General features: G+C 44.5%; 1 protein-coding gene across 6 annotated transcripts in view; it reads left to right on the top strand.

The window, feature by feature from the left end:
* The first annotated feature begins 352 nt into the window (after positions 1–352).
* The window catches only part of LOC140388452 (POC1 centriolar protein homolog A-like), a 180,262-nt gene continuing 156,332 nt past the window's right edge, over positions 353–24,282 (top strand). For 4 of the 6 annotated variants that reach the window (XM_072472612.1, XM_072472609.1, XM_072472608.1 and 1 more), the window contains exons 1-4: positions 353–470; positions 6,556–6,640; positions 12,013–12,184; positions 23,722–23,901. In XM_072472612.1, coding sequence (XP_072328713.1) covers positions 456–470; positions 6,556–6,640; positions 12,013–12,184; positions 23,722–23,901 — 452 coding nt within the window. In that variant the 5' untranslated portion in view covers positions 353–455. Of the gene's footprint in view, positions 471–547; positions 567–6,555; positions 6,641–12,012; positions 12,185–23,721; positions 23,902–24,282 lie in introns of those variants that run through there. The other 2 variants (XM_072472613.1, XM_072472610.1) reach the window with 2 other exon arrangements.

Genomic DNA, 24,282 nt, shown 5'->3' with positions numbered 1-24,282 from the left:
TGGAGTCTGCACCAACCCTCCAAAAGAGCACCCTACCCAGGCCCACTCCCTCGCCCAACAACCTCACCTAACCTGCACATCTTTGGACTGTGGGAGGAAACCCAGACAGGGGGAGAAAGTGCAAACTTCACAGTCACCGAGGCTGACCCGGGTCCCGTGAGCTGTGAAGGAGCAGTGCTACCCACCGTACCACCATTCTGGAGGGGAACGTGACCTAAAAGCGACTTTAACTCCTGCTGCTCCTTCTTCTGCTGTCAGGTGTTTGACATTTAAATCGGCGGAGAGATATTTGGCCTGTGCATTCGCCTTTAAGGAAGGGGCGTGGCCTGGCTGCGGCGGCCAGCTGCGCGCGGGAGAGGAGCGCCCGGATTGGTGGAGCGGGGTAACCAAGGTGACGGAGCGTAGCGCCGGGCCTAGTGGGGTAGGCGGCTCCTGACTCCAGCTGAGGAGGCAAGATGAGTTCCGGCCTGGTAGGTGAGCCGCGATGGCCGGAGACCGGCTCGGCGAGCCCTGAGTGGCATACGGCTCTCCGGGTGAGAGCTGGGAGGAGGCGAGGCTCTGCCAGGGTGAGAGCTGGGAGGAGGAGAGGCTCTGCCAGGGTGAGAGCTGAGAGGAGGAGAGGCTCTGCCAGGCTGAGAGGGTGAGAGCTGGGAGGAGGAGAGGCTCTGCCAGGGTGAGAGCTGGGAGGAGGAGAGGCTCTGCCAGGGTGAGAGCTGAGAGGAGGAGAGGCTCTGCCAGGCTGAGAGGGTGAGAGCTGGGAGGAGGAGGCTCTGCCAGGGTGAGAGCTGGGAGGAGAAGAGGATCTGCCAGGGTGAGAGCTGGGAGGAGGAGAGGCTCTGCCAGGCTGAGAGGGTGAGAGCTGGGAGGAGGAGAGGCTCTGCCAGGGTGAGACCTGAGAGGAGGAGATGCTCTGCCAGGTGAGAGCTGGGAGGAGGAGAGGATCTGCCAGGCTGAGAGGGTGAGAGCTGGGAGGAGGAGAGGCTCTGCCAGGGTGAGAGCTGGGAGGAGGAGAGGCTCTGCCAGGGTGAGAGCTGGGAGGAGAGGCTCTGCCAGGCTGAGAGGGTGAGAGCTGGGAGGAGGAGAGGCTCTGCCAGGGTGAGAGCTAGGAGGAGGAGAGGCTCTGCCAGGCTGAGAGGGTGAGAGCTGGGAGGAGGAGAGGGTGAGAGCTGGGAGGAGGAGAGGCTCTGCCAGGGTGTGAGCTGGGTGGGGAGAGGCTCTGCCAGACTGAGAGGGTGAGAGCTGGGAGGAGGAGTGGGTGAGAGCTGGGCAGGGGAGAGGCTCTGCCAAGCTGTGGGGAGGATGAGACCTGGAGTGTGTCGGCGGATTGACTTCTTGCACCATGAATGCCATATTTATTTTCATTTTTTTCCATTGACTACCATCCCATAACAAATACACGACTGCCCAAGGGCATCAGGTTCACTTCAGCTCATCTTTAAATTGCAATATAGTGAAGCAGCCTGAGGATGTCACATTTTAAATCTGGATTCGGTAATTGCAAAACATTGTACCAGGGTCACTGGTGTAGACATTCTTCGCCCATTTCAGGAGCATGAGATCACGCTGTCCTCTCCTAACATTAACACTGTTTATCAGTCCAGGGTCATCTGGAATGTGAATTTAACTCCTGGCATCTTATCTCCCTGCTATGAACTGTCTACTTCCTGTCCTTCAGCTGCAAGTATGAGGAGTTTACAGAATGCTTTGAAACTAACCTTTGTGGTGATATGCATCACTGTAAATACACAAGGGGTTAATGTAGATACACTAGGACTGAATAAACACGAGAGGGTGCACCAGAAACATCATGACACACCAATAGGTCAGTAAGATAGGCAGTCAAGACACACCCAGAGGTGACACTACCAGAAGGGGGGCTACCCATATAAAAGGACAGGACACACATACTCTTTCTCTTTCCATAGGCGACACTCCGAGACACGGGCAGATCAGAGCATCACACCCACCGCATGGATTAGAGCAGACTGGTTAGTTAGATTGAGTTACTATAGCAAGATCAGCAGGAGAGTCGAACTCAAGTAGGAGAATTGTTAACTGTTCAATAAATGTGTTAAAACTATCTCCAAGTCTGAACCTTCCTTTGTCAGAGTATACATCAAGGAAGTAGCTTATGCTACATGAAGAAGCATAACACAACAACCTTGACATGGTTCATTCAACTGCCTTAGTCGTGTCTTTTCTCTCTCTATTACGCCCCCCCCCCCCCCCCCAAAACAACGAACTCACACACACCCACACCTAGACTTGCCACTTACTTCTTTCTGTAGCATCCCTCCCCTCACGCCCTTTCTGAGCTCCCTTGATCCTATTCCTGCTAAATTGCCAACTGTCCCACTTGGCTTTTTCACTCCGATGCTACTGGCACTGCAAACTGTTCATAGAATTTACAGTGCAGAAGGTGGCCAATCGGCCCATTGAGTTTGCACCGGCCCTCGGAACATAGAACATACAGTGCAGAAGGAGGCCATTCGGCCCGTCGAGTCTACATCGACCCACTTAAGCCCTCACTTCCACCCTATCCCCGTAACACAATAACCCTTCCTAACCTTTTTTGGTTACTATGGGCAATTTATCATGGCCAATCCACCTAACCTGCACGTCTTTGGACTGTGGAAGGAAACCAGAGCACCCGGAGGAAACCCGTGCAGACTCCGCACAGACAGTGACCCAGTGGGGAATCGAACGTGGGACCCTGGCGCTGTGAAGCCACAGTGCTATCCACTTGAGCTACCGTGCTGCCCATAAGAAAGAGCATCCTACTTAAGCTGTGAAGCGACAGTGCTAACCACTGAGCTACCACTGCCGCCCTCAACCTAGTACCCTGTACTTGTACCTAGATATTATCCCTATTGTTTTCAAATCTGACACCATCATCCTCCATTTATTAAAAATACCGTTGCTTTTTTAAATGTTCTTTTTAAAACCACTGCCCCATCTCTGACCTTTTCCTCCCTAAAGGCTTTAAACTTGTTGCTCCCTTCCAAATTTGTGTCCATCTTTCCTGCAGGCCCACATTTGAACTTCTTCAAGTCATATTTCCATCCCTTCAAAAGCACAGAAACATTACGATCAAAGTGACAGTCTCATCTTGCGTGTCTGAAACAGTTGTTTGCTATTCCTCCTCATCTTTCTCTATCCCTTTGCAGCCTGAGATTCAATTGACATTGTTCAGGCCATTGTGAGGGCTTCCCTCGAATGTATTCCCAGTGGTTGCCTTGGAATCTCTTGCAATGGTTCTCTTACCATCCCTTTTGAGTCTCTGAAGGACCTATCCTCGAGCTACTTCAACTTCTAATCAATATATCTCTTAGTAACATAATCTAAAATCGTGACACCAGTTTCGATATGTATGGTAATGGATGACATTTGGTTCTATCCCACCAACAAAACTGCTACCAGACCACTCATCTGATGTCTACTCCTGGATGAGCCACAATTTCCATCAGTTAAATATTGGAAAGACCAAAGCTATTGTCTTCTGCCCCTGCCACAAGTTTTGTTGTGCCACCCATTCCACTCACTTCCATTCCATTCGCTTCCATTCACTTCACTTCACTTGCTGCTGTCTCTGGCTGACTGGACTGTTCACAACATTGGCATCATTATTAACCCTGAGCAGAGCTCCAGATCTCTATACTCTCCATCTAATTTCACATCCATAACATTTCTCGTTCTTACCACAGCCTTAATGTCTTGGGTGCTGGAACCTTAATTCATACCTTATTGACTCCAGACTGAAACATTCCAATGCTCTCCTGGTTGGCCTCCCATTTCCCACCATTCATAAACCTGAATTCATCCAAACCTTTTCTGCCCACATCCTAACGCACATTGTCTCATTCAGCTAACAGCCTGAAACTTGCTGACCTACATTGTCTCCCATGTTCCTGCACTTCAGATAGAAATTCACAACCACATGGTCAAATCCCTTTCTGCCTTCCCCTTTGCCAGGATCTGGCTTGGATTTCTGCTGAGCCAAGTGATTTATTGCTTATGCTGCATGATGACATCACTGCTGCTGGATATCCCCTTGATGCCAGATTAGAACTGGTGTCAGGAACGGGGAAATCCACACCAAGGATATTGCTACATCTTGTGGGCAGCTTTCCTTGAAGTCAGCAGTGAGCATTGTCACTTCACTGATGCCCACAGAATGTATCCCAAATGCCAACTATAGTGGGTTGTTAAGAAGGCTTATGGTGTGTTAGCTTTTATTGGTAGAGGGATTGAGTTTCGGAGCCATGAGGTCATGTTGCAGCTGTACAAAACTCTGGTACGGCCGCATTTGGAGTATTGCGTGCAATTCTGGTCGCCGCGTTATAGGAAGGATGTGGAAGCATTGGAAAGGGTGCAGAGGAGATTTACCAGAATGTTGCCTGGTATGGAGGGAAGATCTTATGAGGAAAGACTGAGGGACTTGAGGCTGTTTTTGTTAGAGAGAAGAAGGTTAAGAGGTGACTTAATTGAGGCATACAAGATGATCAGAGGATTGGATAGGGTGGACAGTGAGAGCCTTTTTCCTCGGATGGTGATGTCTAGCACGAGGGGACATAGCTTTAAATTGAGGGAGATAGATATAAGACAGATGTCAGAGGTAGGTTCTTTACTCAGAGAGTAGTAAGGGCGTGGAATGCCCGGCCTGCAACAGTAGTGGACTCGCCAACACTAAGGGCATTCAAATGGTCATTGGATAGACATATGGACGATAAGGGAATAGTGTAGATGGGCTTTGGAGTGGTTTCACAGGTCGGTGCAACATCGAGGGCTGAAGGGCCTGTACTGCGCTGTAATGTTCTATGTTCTATGTGTGATGAGAATTGGACACTACAATCCATATTAGCAAGAACAAACAACAAAGAAAAGTACAGCACAGGAACAGGCCCTTGGGCCCTTGAAGCCTGTGCTGACCATGGTGCCTGTCCAACCTAAAACCTTCTACACTTCAGGGTCTGTATCCCTCAATTCTCATCCTGTTCATGTATTTTTCAAGATGGCCCTTTAAACATCACTATTGTACCTGCTTCCACCACCTCTGGCAGCGAGTTCCAGGCACTCACTGCCCTCTGTGTAAAAAAAATAAATAAAACTTCCCTCGCACATCTTCTCTAAACTTTGCCCTCGCACCTTAAACCTATGTCCCACTAGTAATTGACTCTTCCACCCTGTCCATGCCTCTCATAATTTTGTAGACTTCTATCAAGTAACGGCCTCCCTGAACAGGCGCCGGAATGTGGCGACTAGGGGCTTTTCACAGTAACTTCATTTGAAGCCTACTTGTGACAATAAGCGATTTTCATTTTCATTTCATTTCATTTTCATTTCATTTAATTTCAAATTGCCCCTCAACCTCTGTCATTCCAGTGAGAACAAACCAAGTTTATCCTACCTCTCCTCATAGCTAATGCTCTCCATACCAGGCAACATCCTGGTAAACCTCTTCTGTACCCTCTCCAAAACCTTCACATCTTTCTGGTAGAGTGGCGACCAGAATTGAACACTATATTCCAAGTGTGACCTAACTAAAGTTGCAGCATGATTTACCAATTTTTATACTCAATGCACCAGCCGATGAAGGCAAGCATGCCATATGCCTTCTTGACTACCATCTCCAATTATGTTGCCACTTCCAGTGACCTGCGGACCAGCACACCCAGATCCCTCTGCCTGTCAATACTCTTAAGGGTTCTGCCATTTACTGTATATTTCACACCTGTATTAGACCTTCCAAAATGCATTACCTCATATTTGTCCTGATTAAACTCCATCTGCCATCTCTCCGACCAAGTCTCCAACCGATCTATATCCTACTGTATCCTCTGACAGTCCTCATCGCTATCCACATTTCCAACCTTTTTGTTGGCCGCAAACTTACTAATCAGATCAGTTATAATTTCCTCCAAATCATTTATATATACTACAATAGCAAATGTCCCAGCACTTATTCCTGCGGAACACCACTAGTCACAGCCCTCCATTGCCATTTATTCCAACCATCATATTTCTGGTTGCTTAAGTTACTCTGAACATATGAAACAAAGGATGGGAAAAAGCTATCAGATATGTCAAGTTTGTCTCGAGGCAAGTTGGAGGGGCGGGAGTCCGGTGGGATGGGGAGATGATATTCAGTTTCTGCCTGAGTTGGGTGCGATGCTGCCAGAGCAGCTGTACTCCCTGCCTGAACCTGGTGTCAAGAAACCTGGACCATTTCAGTTTTGGTCCACGTTCCATTATTTTTCCAGAACTGTGGGTCTCAAAGGGGCATTATGCTGGTACTCATTGCTTGTGGGAAGGTGGAGAGTTGGCGGACTGTTACTCAAAGCTGGCTGGAAGGTAGGACACGTGAGAGGACAGGTGAATGTATTCGTATGAAATAATTATCAAAACAGTTTTTGTGTAGGAATATTTTATTTTTTTCAAAATGTGTGTTGCACAATCATTTAAAATAAATACACTGTAACAATAATAACTGGGTGTAATTAATGTTTGAAACACAGTATGTGCAAATATTTAAGGTTTCACTTTTTTACCTTGTAGGAGGATCCGACATTAGAACGGCACTTTAAAGGCCATCGTGACACTGTCACATGTATCGACTTTAACATTAACATGAAGCAGTTGGGTATGTTTCATTTCCTGATTAAACTGTCAATTTATAATATTTTGGGGCATCCATAAAGTTAGGGGATAAGGTATGGTCCTGGCGGGTCTGTCCTGCCAGCGGGACAGGATGTACACAGTGATGATGCCGGAGGGGTCTGGGCCATTAATTATTAGGTATGATTTGCTGAGGATGACGATGCCAGGCTGTTGCTTGGCTAGTCTTTGGGACAGCTCTTGCAATTTTGGCCATAAATCCCCATATGTTAGTGAGGAGCACTTTGTAGGATTGACTGGGCATCTTGTGCTTTTGTTTATTTCTTCTTCCTTTACTGACATTGGCAATAGCATCTTCTTGTGTGAAGGCAGATCCAGAATACTCTTTCACTCCCTCAACCATGCCCTCTGTTTTCAAGATGATTTCCTTTTTGGTCCTTAATCTGTCCCATCTTTCCTCTCACCATCTTTTTAAATGTTTAGAAAAGACTGTGGAGGTGCTCTGTTTATGTGTTACTTTCGAATCTTCCCTCTTTTGTGCTATTTTCCCCTCTTATTTCACAAGAAATAGGAGTAGGAATAGGCCATTCAGCACTTTGAGCCTGCTCCACTATTCAATGAGGTCATGGCTGATCTACTTCAACACCATTTTCCTGCACTATCACCATATCCCTTGATGTTTTGAATATGTATACATCTATCAGCTGCAGAGAATTTCAGCGATTCAAGACCCTCTGAGTGAAGAAATTTCTCCTTTTCCTCTCAGTCCTAAATGATGTGCCTCTTATTCTGTGACTTTGTCCCTTGGTTCTAGACACCGTAGCCGAGGAAACACCCTTTCTGCATCTACCTTTTAAGGGTATTTTGTCAAGCCTTTTAAGAATTTATAATAATAATCGCTTATTGTCACAAGTAGGCTTCAATGAAGTTCCTGTGAAAAGCCCCTAGTCGGCACATTCCGGCATCTGTTCAGGGAGGCTGGTACGGGAATTGAACCCGCGCTGTTGCCTTGTTCTGCATTACAAGCCAGCTATTTATGTATGTTTGAATGAGATCACTTCTCATTCTTCTAAACTCCAGAGATTAAAAGCCCTGTCTATTTAATCGTTTCTCATAGGATAATCCCTCCATCTCCGGAGTTAACTTAGTGTACCATCATTGCACACTGTATGGCAAATATATATTTCCTTGTTAAGACCAAAACTGCGCACAATATTCCAGGTGCGGCCTCACCAAGGCTCTATAAAATTGCAGTGAGACATCTTTACTCCAATACTCAAATCCTCTTGCAGTATAGGTCAACATACCATTTACCTGTATAATTACTTGTTGGACCTGCATGTTAGCTTTCATTGACTCATTAACGAGGACACCCAAATCCCTATGATGGTCAACATTTTCCAGCCTGTCAACATTTAAAAAATACCCTGCATTTCGGTTTTTTCTACCTAAGTAAATAACATCACATTTCTCCTCATTGCATGCTAAATCTTTGCCCACGCGTTTAGCCTCTTCAAATCCCCATAAAGTACCTTTGCTTCCTCCTCACATCTCACATTTCCACTTAATTTTGTGTCATCTGCAAACTTGGAAATATTACATTTAATCCCCCATCCAAAGCATTGATATAGATTATGAATAGCTGGAACCCAAGTACTTACCCTTGCAGTACCTCACTAGCCACTGCTTGCCAACCTGAAAATGACCCATTGATTCACACTCTCTGTTTTCTGTCCGATAATGTTCTCCATCTATGCCAGCATTTTCCCCAATTCCATGTGCCCTTATTTTGTCTACCAATTTCTTGTGTGAGATCTTTTCAAAAGCATTCTGCAAATCTAAATATACCACATCCACCGGTTCCCCCTTATCTATTCTGCCAGTTGCAACCTCAAAAACCTCCCAACCGGCTTGTTAAGCATGATGTCCCTTTTATAAATCCACATTAACTCTGCCCAATCCTACCATTATTTTCTAAGTGTCCTGTTATCACATCTTTTATTGTAGATTATAGCATTTTCCCTAGTACTAATATAAAGCTAACAGGCCTGTGGTCCCCCCTTTTCTTTCTCCCTCCTTTCATAAATAGTGGGGTTATATTTGCCACTTTCCAATCTGCGGGAACCATTTTGCAGTCTATAGAATTTCGAAAGGTGACCACCAATGCATCTACCACCTTTACAGCCAACTCTATCAACAATCTGGGATGTAGATCATCGGGTCCAGGGGACCTTTTTTACTTTTAAGTCCTATTAATTTCTCTAGTACTTTTGATTTGCTAATATTAATAACTTGCACTTGTTTACACAAGTTCCTTGATTCTTCATTATTTCTGGGAGGTTTTTAGTATTTTCCTCCATGAAGACAGACACACAGTATTTGTTTAGTTTCTCTGCCATTTGCTTAGTCCCAATTATAAATTCTTCAGACTCCACTTATAGTGGACTCCTATTTGCTTTTGCTAATCGCCTTTTTACATACCTCTGGGAGATATTGCAGTCCTTTTTTATGTTTCTTGCTAGTTCACTCTCATTTTCTATTTTCCCTGTCTTAATCACTTACTTGGTCCTCCTTTGCAGAATTCTAAAATGCTTCCACATCTCAGGCTTACTCTAATTTTTGGCAACTTTGTACACCTCCTCCTTTGATCTAATACAATCCTTGATTTCTTTTTATAATTCTGCTCTGCACTTTCTGCATGATTCCCTACTGTTTTTTTTAACCTGACAGCTATCATAAGCCTGTTTTCCCCATACATTAAAAAAAAATCTCTTTAGCCATCCAGAGGCCTCTGGCTTTAGATGCCCTTTCTCTATCCTTGAGGAATGTGTTTACCCTGTACTCAGACTATCTCTTCCGTGAAGGCCCCCCCAATGCTCCTTCACCGTTTGGCCTGCCAATCATCGGCTACTACCCTATATCCTTTTCCAGCTCATTGGAATTAGCCCCGCTGGAGCTGAGTTTCTTCATTATAGAATTGTCCATCTCTTTTTCCATAATGACCCGAAACCTAATGATCGCTATTAGTTAGAAGAAAGTATTACTCAATAATGCAATCCTGTTCATTAAAAATAATATAATGTGCCTTTAGTTAGTAGAAGGTTTCTTAAGATTGATTATTTTGATGAATGCTTGAATATTCAATATCAAATTTGTAGAAAGCAACTTCAGTACAGATCCTTAAAGTTTTCAGGACATAAACTACTAACAATCAAAGGGTGCACATTATTTTAACTGACTTTTTAAAGCAGCTATTTCCAGCAGCTATTAGACAGATTTCTGTCAAATCGAGCAAAACAGCATTGCTCATCTATCTTTAAAAAAAATTTATTTATGGGATGTGGGTGTTGCTGGTTAGGCCAGCATTTATTGCCTATCCCTAATTGCCCTTCAGAAGGTGGTGGTGAGCTGCCTTCATCGAAGCTTAGAATTTACAGTGCAGAAGGAGGCCATTTGGCCCATCGAATCTGCACCGGCCCTTGGAAAGAGCACCCTACTTAAGCCCACCCTATCCCAGTAACCCCACCCAACCTTTTTTGGACACTGAGGACAATTTAGCATGGTCAATCCGCCTAACCTGCTCATCTTTGGACTGTGGGAGGAAACCAGAGCACCTGGAGGAAACCCACGCACACACGGGGAGAATGTGCAGACTCCACACAGACATTGACCCAAACCAGGCCCTGGAACTGTGAAGCAACAGTGAATCATAGAATCATAGAATTTACAGTGCAGAAGGAGGCCATTCGGCCCATCGAGTCTGCACCGGCTCTTGGAAAGAGCACCCTACCCAAGGTCCACACCTCCACCCTATCCCAATAACCCAGTAACCCCACCCAACACTAAGGGCAATTTTGGACACTATGGGCAATTTAGCATAGCCAATCCACCTAACCCGCACATCTTTGGACTGTGGGAGGAAACCGGAGCACCCGGAGGAAAACCACGCACACACGGGGAGGATGTGCAGACTCCGCACAGACAGTGACACAAGCCGGAATCGAACCTGGGACTCTGGAGCTGTGAAGCATTTGTGCTATCCACAATGCTACCGTGCTAACCACTGGGCTACAGTGCCTTGAACCACTGCAGTTCCTGAGGTGTAGGTACACCCACGCTACTGTTAGCGAGGGAGTTCCAGGATCTTGCCCCAGCGGCAATGAAGGAACAGTGATACAGTTCCAAGTCGGGGTGGTGAGTAACTTGGAGGGGTGGAGTTCCCAGGTATCTGCTGCTCTTGTCCTTCTTGATGGTCGTGGCCATGGGTTTGGAATGTGCTGTCTAAGGAACCTTGGCAAGTTATTGCAGTGCACCTGCCACTGTCATTTCTTTGTTTCTGAAGGGAAGTTTAACACAATAAATTTCTACCACAAAATACTTCATCTGCTTTATTTCATGCTAATAATGTGAAAGAAAGAAAGATTTGCATCATATAGCGTCTTTGATGATCCCCAGATTTCCTGAGCATTTTACAGCTAATGAAGTACCTTTTGAAGAGTAGTCACTATAATATAGGAAACGTGGCAGGCAATTTGCATAGAGCAATCTCCCACAAACAACGTGACAATGGCCAGTTAATGTGTTTATTGTGATGTTAAGGGATAAGGTATTGGCCACCGGGATACCTCCCCTGCTCTTCTTTGAAATACTGCCATGGGATATTTTACCCAGACAGGGCCATGGTTTAACTTTTTATCCTTTTTCAGACAATGCCATATAATTACCTATTTTTCTCATGACCTTATCTGCTGGCTCAGCTAATTCACCCATTGATTATATGGTCCATTTAGGTCAGGAAAGCCCAATCGGGCTAGTGGTGAGGGCGCAACTGACCTCTGCTTCCATGGCTTAAAGAGGGGAAAACCCGCTAGAAATCTGTGTCTGCTGGTCTTTGGTGTTTGTTGGGCCAGGATGGAATTGGGTTTGGCTATAATGTCTTCATTATTGATTAGTTTGCTATCGATGGGTGGTGCGGCTAATGGATGAATCGTGGCTGAAGAGCTGTAAGGACAGTGAGAAAACAATAGGAGGGGAGAAAGTGGGTAGTTGGTGAAAGTAAAGAAAAGTAGTACTACAAACCGCGGGGCTTTTGGGTAGTCCCTGTTCCGGAAAGGAGTAAAGAGATCCGAAAGCTGGGCATAAGATCAAATTCTGTTTCACAGTTTTTATACACTGATCAAAATTGGCAGATTTGAGACGGGTGAGGCATAGTTTTCATAGCATCATAGAAATTGCTGCATTGCAGGTTATGGAATATGATGGTTACGTACTCAGTTTACAAATGCGGGAAAGGGGTTGAAGGAGACTGCATTGATGCATAATTTTAAAGAAAGAAAATGTACCAGTTTACATTTGCAGGTTTGTAACAAACCTTAAAACATTGTTTTCTTTTAACAGCAACCGGATCAATGGATTCCTGTGTCATGATCTGGAATTTGAAGCCACAGATGAGAGCCTATCGATTTGTCGGTCACAAAGATGCAGTCCTGTCAATTCAGTTCTCTCCCTCTGGTCACTTAGTGGCTTCTGCATCCCGAGACAAAACAGTCCGCCTCTGGGTTCCCAGTGTGTAAGAACATTTTTTTTTTGTACTTGTGATTTAAAGTGGTAAATGAAAAGATTGATACCTATTACTGCTCAAGAACTGTGGATTATGACTCAGCCTAGTCCCCTTATTGTATCTGCCAATTTTTATTGTGATGGTTACAAGCAGGAATGTTTATGGAATGTGGGCATTGCTGGCTTGGCCCTTAATATCCACCCAAATTGCCCTTGAGACGGTGGTGGTGGACTACCTTCTTGAACTGCTGCAGTCTCTCTGATGTAGGTATACCCACAGTGCTGTTAGGGATGGAGTTCCAGGATTTTGACCCAGTGACAGTGAAGGAACTGTGATATATTTCCAAGTCAGGATGGTGAGTGACTTGGAGGGCAGCTTTCAGGTGGTGTTGTTCCCATGTGTCTGCTGCCCTTGTCTTTCTAGATGGAAACTCATCGATCGACAGTTCCAACGCGCCACAGCAAAAAACCTCACCGACCTCCTCAGGAGACAAACACGGGACACAACCGACAGAGTACCCTTCATCGTCCAGTACTTCCCCGGAGCAGAGAAACTGCAACATCTTCTTCGCAGCCTTCAACATGTCATTGATGAAGATGAACATCTTGCCAAGGTCATCCCCACACCCGCAGTACTTGTCTCCTAACAACCGCGCAACCTCAAACAAACCATTGTTTGCAGCAAACTATCCAGCCTTCAGAACAGCAACCATGACACCACACAGCCCTGCCATGGCAATCTCTGCAAGACGTGCCAGATCATCGACATGGGTACCACCATTACACGTGAGAACACCACCCACCAGGCGTGTGGTACATACTCGTGCCACCCGGCCAACGTTGTCTATCATACGCTGCAGGAAAGGATGTCCCAAAGCGTGGTACACTGGCGAGACCATGCAGACGCTGCGACAACGGATGAACGGACATTGCGCGACAATCGCCAGGCAGGAATGTTCCCTTCCAGTTGGGGAACGCTTCAGCCGTCAAGGGCATTCAGCCTCTGATCTTCGGGTAAGCGTTCTCCAAGGTGGCCTTCAGGCCGTGCGACAACGCAGAATAGCCGAACAGAAACATATAGCCAAGTTCCGCACACATAAGTACAGCCTCAACCGGGACCTTGGATTCATTTGCATTACATTCACACACCCCCACCATCTGGCCTGGGCTTACGAAATCCTACCAACTGTCTTGGCTTGAGACAATTCACACCTCTTTAACCTGTGATTACCCCTCTCTCTGGATCTGTAAAGACTTAATTACCTGCAAAGACTTGCATTCAAAGTATCGTATTGCATCTTTGACTTTGTCTATACATACATATATATATATATATGTTCCTGGAACCCACCTCTTCATTCTCCTGAGGAAGGAGCTGTGCTCCGAAAGCTAGTGATTCGAAACAAACCTGTTGGACTTTAATCTGGTGTTGTAAGATTTCTTACTGTGCTCACCCCAGTCCAACGCCGGCATTTTCACATCATAGATGGAAACGGTTGTGGGTTTGAAACATGCTGCCTAAGGAGCCTTGGTGAGTTCTTGCATCATATCTTCTAGATGGTACACACTGATGCCACTGTTCATCAGTGATAGAGGGAATGAATGTTTGTGGAAGGGGTAGCAATTAAATGGGTTGCTTTATCATGGATGATGTTGAGCTTCTTGATTGTTGTTGGAACTGCCTCATCCGGGTAGGTCGAGAGTATTCCATCACACTCTTGACCTGTGCCTTGCAGATGGTGGACAGGCTTTGGGGAATCGGAAGGTGAGTTACTTGCTGCAAGATTCCCAGCTTCTGACCTGCTCTTGTAGCCACAGTATTTATATGGCTAGCCGGTTGAGTTTCTGGTCAATGGTAACCTCCAGGATTCAGTGATGCTAATGTAGTTGACTGTCCACAGGTAATGAGTATATTCTCTGTTGTTGGAGCTGGGCATTGCCTGGCACTTGTGTGGCACAAATGTTGCTTGCCACTTGTCAGCCCAATCCTGGATATTGTCATGCATGCCTGAGGAGTCACGAATGGTGTTGAACATTGTGCAATCATCAGTGCGCATCCATACTTCTGACCTTATGATGGAAGGAAGGTCATCCATGAAGCAACTCAAGATGGCTGAGCCCAGGAAACTATCTTGAGGAACTCCTGCAGTGTTATCCTAGAGCTGAGATGATTGACCGCTAACAAACATGGCAATCTTTCTTTGTGTCTGCTATGACTCCAACCAGCAGAAGGTTCCCCCCTAGTTCCCATTGAGTCCAGTTTTGCTGGGGCTCCTTGATGCTGCACTCGGTCAAATACTGCTTTGATATCAAGTGCAGTCACTCTCACCTAACCTCTGGGGAGGTTTTGTCCATGTTTGAAGCAAGGCTGTAATGAGGTCAGAAACTGGGTGACCCTGGCAGAATCTCAACTGAGCATCAGTGAGCAGGTTATTGCTAAGCAAGTGCTACTTGTCAGGATAATCTAAGGAATTGTAATATTTTTCTATTGCTAACATTCTGGTCATATTTTTAACTAGCTAGAGTATGCGAATGATAATTAAAGCAAAGGACAAAAGTGACTGTGGGAACGTAAATTGTAAGTTTGCTATGTTAATGAGACTAGCAAGACATTGAACAGATGTTTACTTATGTTGATTGAGTAAGGATGGTTATAGAGCAGGAATAGATTTGAATGGGTGTTGTGGTTCAGAGGATAAGATAAATAAGGTGTGAAAGAAAGATGTCATAGGTAAAGTATGGATAAAGGAAGTTTACTTTTAAATTCTAAAAGCTAAAGTAAAGACATGGGGCGAGATTCTCCGACCCCCCGCCGGGTTGGAGAATCGCCGGGGGCTGGCGTGAATCCCGCCCCCGCCGGTTGCCGAATTCTCCGGCACCGGATATCCGGCGGGGGCGGGAATCGTGCCGGTTGGCGCCCCCCCCCCCCCCCCTCCCCAGCGATTCTCCGGCCCGGATGGGCCGAAGTCCCGCTGCTGGAATGCCTGTCCCGCCGGCGTGGATTAAACCACCTCTCTTACCGGTGGGACAAGGCGGCACGGGTGGGTTCCGGGGTCCTGGGGGGGGCGCGGGGCGATCTAGCCCTGGGGGGTGCCCCCACGGTGGCCTGGCCCGCGATCAGGGCCCACCGATCCGCGGGCGAGCCTGTGCCGTGGGGGCACTCTTTTCCTTCCGCCTTCATCACTCCCTCCACTGCGCATGCGCGGGGATGCCGTGAGCGGCTGCTGACGCTCCCGCGCATGCGCCGCCCGGCAATGTCATTTCCGCGCCAGCTGGCGGGGCACCAAAGGCCTTTCCCGCCAGCTGGCGGGGCGGAAATCAGTTCGGCGTGGGCCTAGCCCCTCAAGGTTAGGGCTCGGCCGTTCAAGATGCGGAGGATTCCGCACCTTTGGGGCGGCGCGATGCCGGACTGATTTGCGCCGTTTTTGGCGCCGGTCGGCGGACATCGCGCCGCTTATGGAGAATTTTGCGCATGAAATTAATCAATTCTGGGAGAAAGCAGCCCTTAAGAAACTGGATGAGAGATCAAAGAGAAAGAACGTATTTAAGGAGATACTGAACCCTATGAAGGTTTAGATCTCTGCCAACAGCGGGAGTAGCTGGTTAACTTTCAACAAGCCGTTAGAACAAAGCCAGATCTGCAAAGCCAACTGCTGGGAAACCACAGAGGACACACTAAAAGAGAATTAAAAGCACTGTTTGGTAAAAGTAACTGAACTTTTATATACCTTAAAATCTACAAGGTGTCGCTGAACAGAAGAGGAAGATCAACTCTGAAGGTAGTTAAATTAAGATTGTCTGGAGCTATGTAAAGTATTGGTACATGTGAAGCCATTGTCTGATGTGTGTACTTCTCTTTTAGTTTATTGTTTTTGCCTATTTCTTAATAAACATTTACTTTGCTATAAAAACATCACAAGTAGTCGGGGACATTATTTCTAGATTTCAAAACGGCTCCACCTACTATACAAATTGCAAAAACAAAGGTGAGGTCAGTTGTTTCACATTTCTCTTCTGGTATTTGACAGCTCGGCATTTACTATCAGCTGTGCCGTAACACACTTGATGATGACCTCTTTCACCTTTTATTCTCAGTTTCTGTTGTGCATTGACTGTAAACCATACCCACAACTGCCTGTCATTTTTGCTCCATCCAGCCTATGCCCGTGCAGCTCACTACCGGTTAGAACCAGAGGGAATCATCCTTCAAGGCAGACAAAATTCGCACCACAGGAATGGAATAGAAACAATGTGCAGGGAAAGGGCAGGGGAATGGCACTAAACCACAATGCTCGTTTGGAGAGCCAGTGCACACACAACGGGCTAAATGGCGGCCTCCTGCACCGGGACAATTCTGGGATAGACTTGTGCAGAGGTTTATTCGGTGACGGCAACGAGCACTATCATAGACCTCTAAATCCTGGCCCGTGAGTAAATTAAGCACAGCTTGATAGGCGGCAAGCTACTCCCTTCTGCTGGCTTTATGAATTTGGGCAGGTTTTATCCAGTTCTTAGCAACTATACAGCTCCAGAAGAAAACTCTAGGAAAAATGCAATACCAAGGGGATTTAGGCCCCAGTTTAGTTGGTGTGGGAAATTAAAAAATGCCACCTTGGTACAGTTGGTGGTGCTGTGTAATACAGGTGTATTATTAGAGAAAAGGATTGAGAGCTTTAATCTTCACCTCACTGGTCCAAATCTGGTTTAGGGCATGATACTGCCCCTGGGGGCTAAAATGGAAATTACCCTTCTTACCAGCAATGACATCTTTCAGCTTGGACAGGGAAAGGACACATCCGATGAGCCAAAAGGTGGTTAAGAGCCTCTTTTTTGAATGAATTAAAATTGGGCATCATGGGTATTATGTGATGCATGACCCCACAATGAAAACGAAGGAGTGCTGATAGATGTAAACGCTGGATTTAGAGCATATGTTTATTTGCTGGAAAATGCTAGTTTTTTTTAAGCTTCACTCCCAAGGCTTGAACTCATCAGCTCGTACCGTACTGACTGTGTGTCATTTTTACAGATGCTGTTGAATGTGATGTTCAACTATGTTTTGCCTAAACATTGTGATTCTATCACCCTACTCGAAGAGGAACAGGGGGTTTACCTTAATTCTTCAACCAAAAACTTAAAAGTAATTATTCGTTTAATTGCTTTTTGTGGGATTTTGCTGTTTTCAAAATGGCTATCTTATGCCTGCATCTAAGAGTAATTGTTTGTATTTAAGCTCTGTAATGCACTATTGAAAGATGTGATTTGTTGCTGTATAAAAGTATTTTTTATTTTCTTCTGTTGTGCTTCTGAATAGCCCCTAGGTGGTGCTATTGATATTGTTCTTTTAAACTGAAGATTTTTTGACGTTGAAATTTTGCTGAGGCTGTAAAAGTGTTTAAAAGGTTTGTCCTACTAAGAAGTGTGTATTCATCAAACAATGCACAATGTAGCATATTAAAATTATACTATAAAAGACATTTATCCAGTATTTCTTCTTTGTGTAAAGCACGCACTTGAAGTGATCTCCAGATTAAATAATGGATGTATTTCAACAGGCTGAAAGCACTTCATTAAGTTGTTTTGATATTTGCTTCTTATCTGCTTTGCATCTAACAATTACTAGGTTATAATAATATACAGGTGTACAACAATTAGTAGAAGACTGTTTTGTTTCTTCAGCATAGATGGTTTTTCCCTCGCCATGTGAGAAGGCCAATGAAACCCCCAAATCTTTAGCTTTTTTAAAAAACAAACAAAATTATATATTGAGAAGAGCTTTTGGTTTGATTGATTGATTTATTGTCCCGTGTACCGAAGTACAGTGTAAAGTATTTTTCTGCAGCCAAGGGAACGTACACAGTAGTAGACAAAAAGAATAATCGACAAAGTACATTGACAAATAAGTAATTGGTCACAGTGCGGAACAAGGGCCAAACAAAGCAAATACATGAGCAAGAGCAGCATAGGGCGTTGTGAATAGTGTCTTGCAGGGAACAGATCAGTCCGAGGGAGAGTCGTTGAGGAGTCTAGTAACTGTGGGGAAGAAGCTGTTCCTTTGTCTAGATGTGCGGGTCTTCTGCCTGATGGAAGGGCCTGGAAGAGGGCAAAGCCTGGTGTGAGAGATCTCTGACAATGTTTTCTGCCTTCCCGAGGCAGTTGTGAATATAGGAACATAGGAAATGGGAGCAAGAGTAGGCCATTCGGCCCCTTGAACTTGCTCTGCCATTCAACTATATCATGGCTGTCTTTTACCTCAATGGCATTTTCCCACATTATCTCCATATACCATATCCTGAACTCTATCGATCTCTGTTCTGAATATATGCAACTGCCGAACTTCCACCGGCTTCTGGGGCAGTTTAGGGACGTACCTTTTCTGGGATTGAATAGGTGTTTTGAGTCTTTTTAAATATTGTAGCTGTAATATGCTAAGGTTATTACAATAGGCAGTGAAATGAGGCAAGTTATCACTCTGGTTTAAAGCATGAAAATTTGCCACTTTGCAAGCCAATGTGACGTTCACAGTCTTCACCCTTCGAAGAAATTCCAAAAAACTAATTGCCATAATCAACTTGTATAATATAGACCAAAGCAGTGGAGAGTTTGTTTCAAGAATGCATTGCAGATAATGGCAGCTATTTGAGCTTTGGTTTTGTCATATCAGTTTATTTATTCATCAACTGTATTTCTGGTCTGCAAAAGCCGCTCACCAGGTTGAACCTCCAGATCAGCATCCTGGCAAGGTTTCTATCTGCCCAGTGTGGATTGCATATTCTTCTTCAGAATAGAATTATAGAATCACTACTGTGCAGAAGGAGGCTATTCAGCCCATTGAGTCTGCACCATTGGAAAGAGCACCCAACTTAAGCCCATGCCTCCACCCTATCTCTAACGCAGTAACACCACCTAACCTTTAGGACACGAAGGGACAATTTAGCATGGCCAATCCACCTAACCTGTACATCTTTGGACTGTGGGAGGAAACCGGAGCACCCGGAGGAAACCCACACAGACACGAGGAGAAAGTGCAAACTCCACACAGACAGTCACCCGAAGCCAGAATTTAATCCGGGTCCCTGGAGCTGTGAGGCAGCAGTGCTAACCACTATGCCACCGTGCCAGCCAGTTACGTCCCAATTACCCAAATTCATAGAACTTAAATGCAGGTTGGCAGAGGCAAGGTTCTGGAATCCCGATGTGTACGAAGCTAGGTGAACTGCTGTAATTCAACTAGCTAAAACCACACATCAGAGCTGCATCATGCTATTTAACTACCTAGAGCTCGCCTACCTGTTGGGGCATGACTTGCAAGCCTATCTGGAGCTGTGACAAGAATTATGGCTTCCAGTGATGGTTTATTCCTCCAGGTGCCATCAGTGAGCTATTCTTGGAATACTGAATCTATAGCAGAGGGTTGCTTTAGTTTTGAGCTTCCACCACTGTCACCTTACCGTACCAACTTTCCTCCAGTAGCTTCACGATTTGTTTGGCATGAGACAGTATCCCCAGGTTTGTGCCCTTGATGGATGAAAACCTAATCGTGAGACGCACGTTTATGGAATGTTTTTTATATTCTTTCATGGGAAATTGGTGTCACTGGCAAAGCGAGTTGCCCTTGAGACGATGGTGGTGGTGAATCGCCTTCTTGAACTGCGACAGTCAAATTCCATAAAGCAACTAACTTCATGCAAAGTAGTGGCCAGCAATTCTATGCTTGAAATTTAATTGGATTGCTTTCTGCTTTGAAACATGAACATTTCAGCTTTGCCGAAGCAAAATACTAAATGTGATTTGAATTCGGGCAACCTGGTTAAAACGTTATCTTTCTCATTGCAGACTATTGATAAGTGATCTGCACTTGTAATTGCTTGATTGGCAGAAGCTGATTGTGAATGTTGTTTATGAAATGGTCTGGCAGCATTTGAATTAACATAAATTTTGTTGGCAATTTTGCCCCTCGAGTGAAAATTAAAAATGTAATGTTTGTCTGCTGATCACTTATTCAGCTAGAAGTGTACAATAATTCTTAAGATTTATTTTGTTTAGACTGATGTATTGTGTGACTGAGGATTAAGTCCTATGAGCATCGCTGTTGTATGCTGGTGAATTCACCATAATCCAGATATACAATGATTCAAGACCAAGAACGCTGATGATTAAAAGGTCTGAAAGTACTTGTAGATTGTTGCTGGGCAACATAAGAACGTTCAAATAGATGTTCTGAAAATAAATTTAACAATAGCGGCCTGTGATAAAGAGATGCAGTGGCTATATTTAGCAGCGTGAACTTAACAGTAATTTGTTTCCATGTACCTACCTTGAGGTTGTGCACCTTGATTTAAATGTGGGTTTGCAATTGTTTTTCAAGTGTGTGTCCTGATTTAAAATAAATGTCATTGTATTTAGAGCTCTTAATTGGATGCAAAAATAAAACAATAGCATTAAAATCCTTTGAGGGTTCTGGTTCATATTCAGTGGATAGACAAATGTGTTCTTGAATAATTGATGTAATTCTTCAATTATTGAATACTGAGATCTATTGTAAACAAACGGATCTCCAGTAGCATTGCTCACTGTGTTGGAAGCTGTGCTGTTTTACTGCAGGATTATTGGATCATGTAAACCAGAATTTAGTAAGTGGCATGTCTTATGACTTTGTTCATGAACCAAAAAATAAACTTCTCCCTGTAGTGCATAATCTAAAATGACAGTCCAGTGCAGAACTGAGGGAATGCTGCGTCGTCAGAATATTGTCATTTGTAGGGGTCATTAAACTGATCCATTGTCCGTGCCTCAGAAGATCCTTTGTTGCGACTTGAAGAGCAAGGAATTTTCCCAATGCTCTGGGAAATCCTCTCTAAACTATTACCAACAGAAAAGAACCTGAATTCAAAATCCAAGTAGAAATCTGAGTGTAAAATTAAGCATCAATTGTAGAGTAAATGTTCATTGTGAATCTTCTGCAAGGATCAGTACAAGCTATTTCAAATTTGCCTTTGAAGCTCATTGCTGATTTGTAACTAATTTTAATCTCCAGTGTCTGTTTTTAGAAAAATAGTTTATGCAGTATTCTTGTATAATTTTGTATCTGATGTTTGTGTCACAGGGTCTTGCTTAGAGCAGTGGCTACTGAGGAGACTTATCAGAATGGTGCCAGGGAAGGGCGGTAAAGAGTAGAATTGGGGGGGGGGGTGCTGGAAATTCAGTGAATTGTTATAATTGAGAGTGCACTGTCTGAAAGGTTGGTGGAATAAGGGCTGAATTTTACTGTTTGTGTGGAGGATCTGACAGTGGGGTCATATCCTTGGTTGTCTGGCCATACAGTCAGTTCTGAGATTTCCTCGTTCATCTTGCCACATAGAACCAATTAACGACCGGCGGGCAGGGAAGCCAGCCAATTATTGGTGGCATGAGGAAGCTAGTGCCAGCCTTGAGGCATGATGCAGGCACAGGATCCATTGGAATGAGTGCAGAACAAGGGAGCCTGCAGAGGAATGGCAGTCTTTCAAGGAAGGTTCGCTCCAAGATTTAGTGATGCCGCCCTAGAGGTGCTGCTGCAGGCAGCAAGGGATTGGAGAGATGTGTTGCTTCCAATTGAAGGGCAGAGGAAGCCAGCAAACCTCACGAAGACCAAGGAAGTCGGGAGCCGTGAGATGATTGTAAGAACATGGGCCTAGTGCCAGAAGAGATCATTGACCTGATGTGGTCTGAAAAGGTTGGCATAAATTATTGAAAATTGGCAACCTAACACGAATGAAATAGTGCCCATGAAATGTGAGCCAGATGTTTAATCCATGCCTCAGACATGGCCTGGCACCAGCCTCAACGTTGAGGCGCCCATTTTCTACATATCTGAACCCCATGGTCAATCAGAGGCGAGCGGTGTTTTGAGATGACTGAATGGCCCTTTGCTCTTGCCATTCCAGCGGCATGATGCTGCATATACAGTGCCTCAGTGAGTGGCATCGCTGGGCCTGAGACAGGAGTGACACTATGTATGGGTTTGCAGGAGAAGCATGCTCACAATGCCAGGGAGTGCTAACGGATGGGAGGTGCAGTCCATTGCTGTGGTGATGCCGATAGAGGAGGAGGTGATGGAGGTTGGATGGTTGCGACAGGGCAGCCTGCTGCTGAGGACGAGGAGGGTGTGGCGCCCCTGGCACCAGTGAATATTCTGGGTCATGGAACAACTGAGATTCCTTCTATACCTATGTTTTAAAACCAGTTGAGCCGTGAAAAGAAGGTCACTGCAAAAATACACATGTTTGAGGGGGAGAAAAACGAACATGATCATAAAATGAAGAAGATGATTTTCAATATGCATGTCTCTTCATGCCACTTCATCCATAGCCGCAGGATTGATAATATTGACTTCAAGTGTACTAATAGTACAAGATGACATTGGACCATTGCATCTGTTTACAGATTGATACATTTTGTAATTTTGCTTGGATAATAAATCATTTTATGTTGATGTTGAATCACAATATATCAGTTGTGAGCTATAGAAATATTTCATGCTCTAAAAGGGTACTTTGCAATTTTGTTGCACTTATTAAAATATTTCAAAAGGTGTTTGGTGAGCATTTCCTGATTCACTGCTTAAGTCTACAGTATGTAACAAAGATTAATCAATGAGAGGGATTTTAAAAAATCTATGGAACTAAGTGAGAAAGTACCTCTTATGACTTACTCTGATAGACTGACCAGAGGCATTTAATTATTCCTCAATATGCCAAATTATATGAAATACTTAAAAAATTTAACACAAAAACAATTTAGTTGCGGGAAATGTGAGATTCACGTGAGTTTCTGAATTGAAATTTGATTTCTTTGTCTCAATTCATGGAGTCAGTTTTAAGACTACCTCACTTTTTGATCACCCGCCTGCATGTGCTCCACCTCTCTCTGCCCCCCGACACCCCATCAGCATCACCTTCATCTTACTTTTTTAATTAAGTGTTACCTTGAATTTATTCGATATACACTTGATCACACCAGGCATTCATGCATCACTTAAAAAGAAATAGAAAATGCTGGAAAAATTCAACAGGCCTGGCAGCATCTGTGGATAGAGAAACCAGGTTAATGTTTCCAGTCTGATATGACTTCTTTGGAACTGATTCATGCATCACTTGTTAGGTTGGGAAATTATAAGATAATGTATTTAGTTTTAAGGATATTTTCTCTTTCCCCCCCCCCTTTTTTTTTGTAGATGCAGCTTACTGAGCCTCACAAGATTTTGAATTTTGTATTAGACTTTCCCCACTCAAAATTATGTCCTCTGTAAGTTTGTGTCTGCATTTATTTGTTGTGCCTGCATTCATTTGTTAACTTGATTATGGCATGCACCTGGTTTCCTAAAGTAGAGAAGTACTGGGACCTGAAGAAATAATAGCGGTCAGTGGGAGGTGGTGGAAGGGAGGTTGCCTTTAGAGAGATGGTTCAATGTTTGGGCACTTAATCTGTGGAAGCATTTGCTGTGTGGTGTGTAATATTGCTTTTCATGGACTCACTCAATTCTTTCCCCGCACCATTTTTCTTCAGAAAGGGTGAGTCAACCGTGTTAAAAGCTCACACAGGAACCATACGGAGTGTTCAGTTCTCCAGTGATGGACAATCATTGGTCACAGCTTCTGATGACAAAACAATCAAAGTTTGGACAGTTCATCGGCAGAAGTTTCTTTTTTCGCTGAGCCAGCACATAAATTGGGTTCGCTGTGCCAAGTAAGTACTCCTGTGGTAGTAATGATACTTTACAGAGAGGAGGCATGGTTTGGTTGGCATTCCAGTGTATCGTGCACATCGTTTGATGCATAGTTTAGTCTTTGTGTGACTACAGAGACTGAGTAGATCTAAAATGTCAACGCTTGTATATTAAAGCATTTTGACAGAATCTGTGTCCTCTGTACCAATGTTCCTAGTGTGGATGGGTGGTCTGAGCATTTTAGTAATACCCTTACTGCTGTTTGCATTTTAAGAATGTGAAAAGTTATCCTCCCTGCTTAGTTTCTTTTCTTTTTCCACATGTTGCATATTTTTCCTTTGGAGGAAGTTAGAATGTGTTTGGTATATTATGCTAATTTTAAAATGCTTTTTGTATACTTG

Source organism: Scyliorhinus torazame, chromosome 13, assembly GCF_047496885.1.
Source record: "Scyliorhinus torazame isolate Kashiwa2021f chromosome 13, sScyTor2.1, whole genome shotgun sequence".
Classification (NCBI taxonomy): Eukaryota; Metazoa; Chordata; class Chondrichthyes; order Carcharhiniformes; family Scyliorhinidae; genus Scyliorhinus; species Scyliorhinus torazame.
Note: the sequence above shows the minus strand (reverse complement) of the source record. Positions and strands in the feature narration are given on the sequence as shown.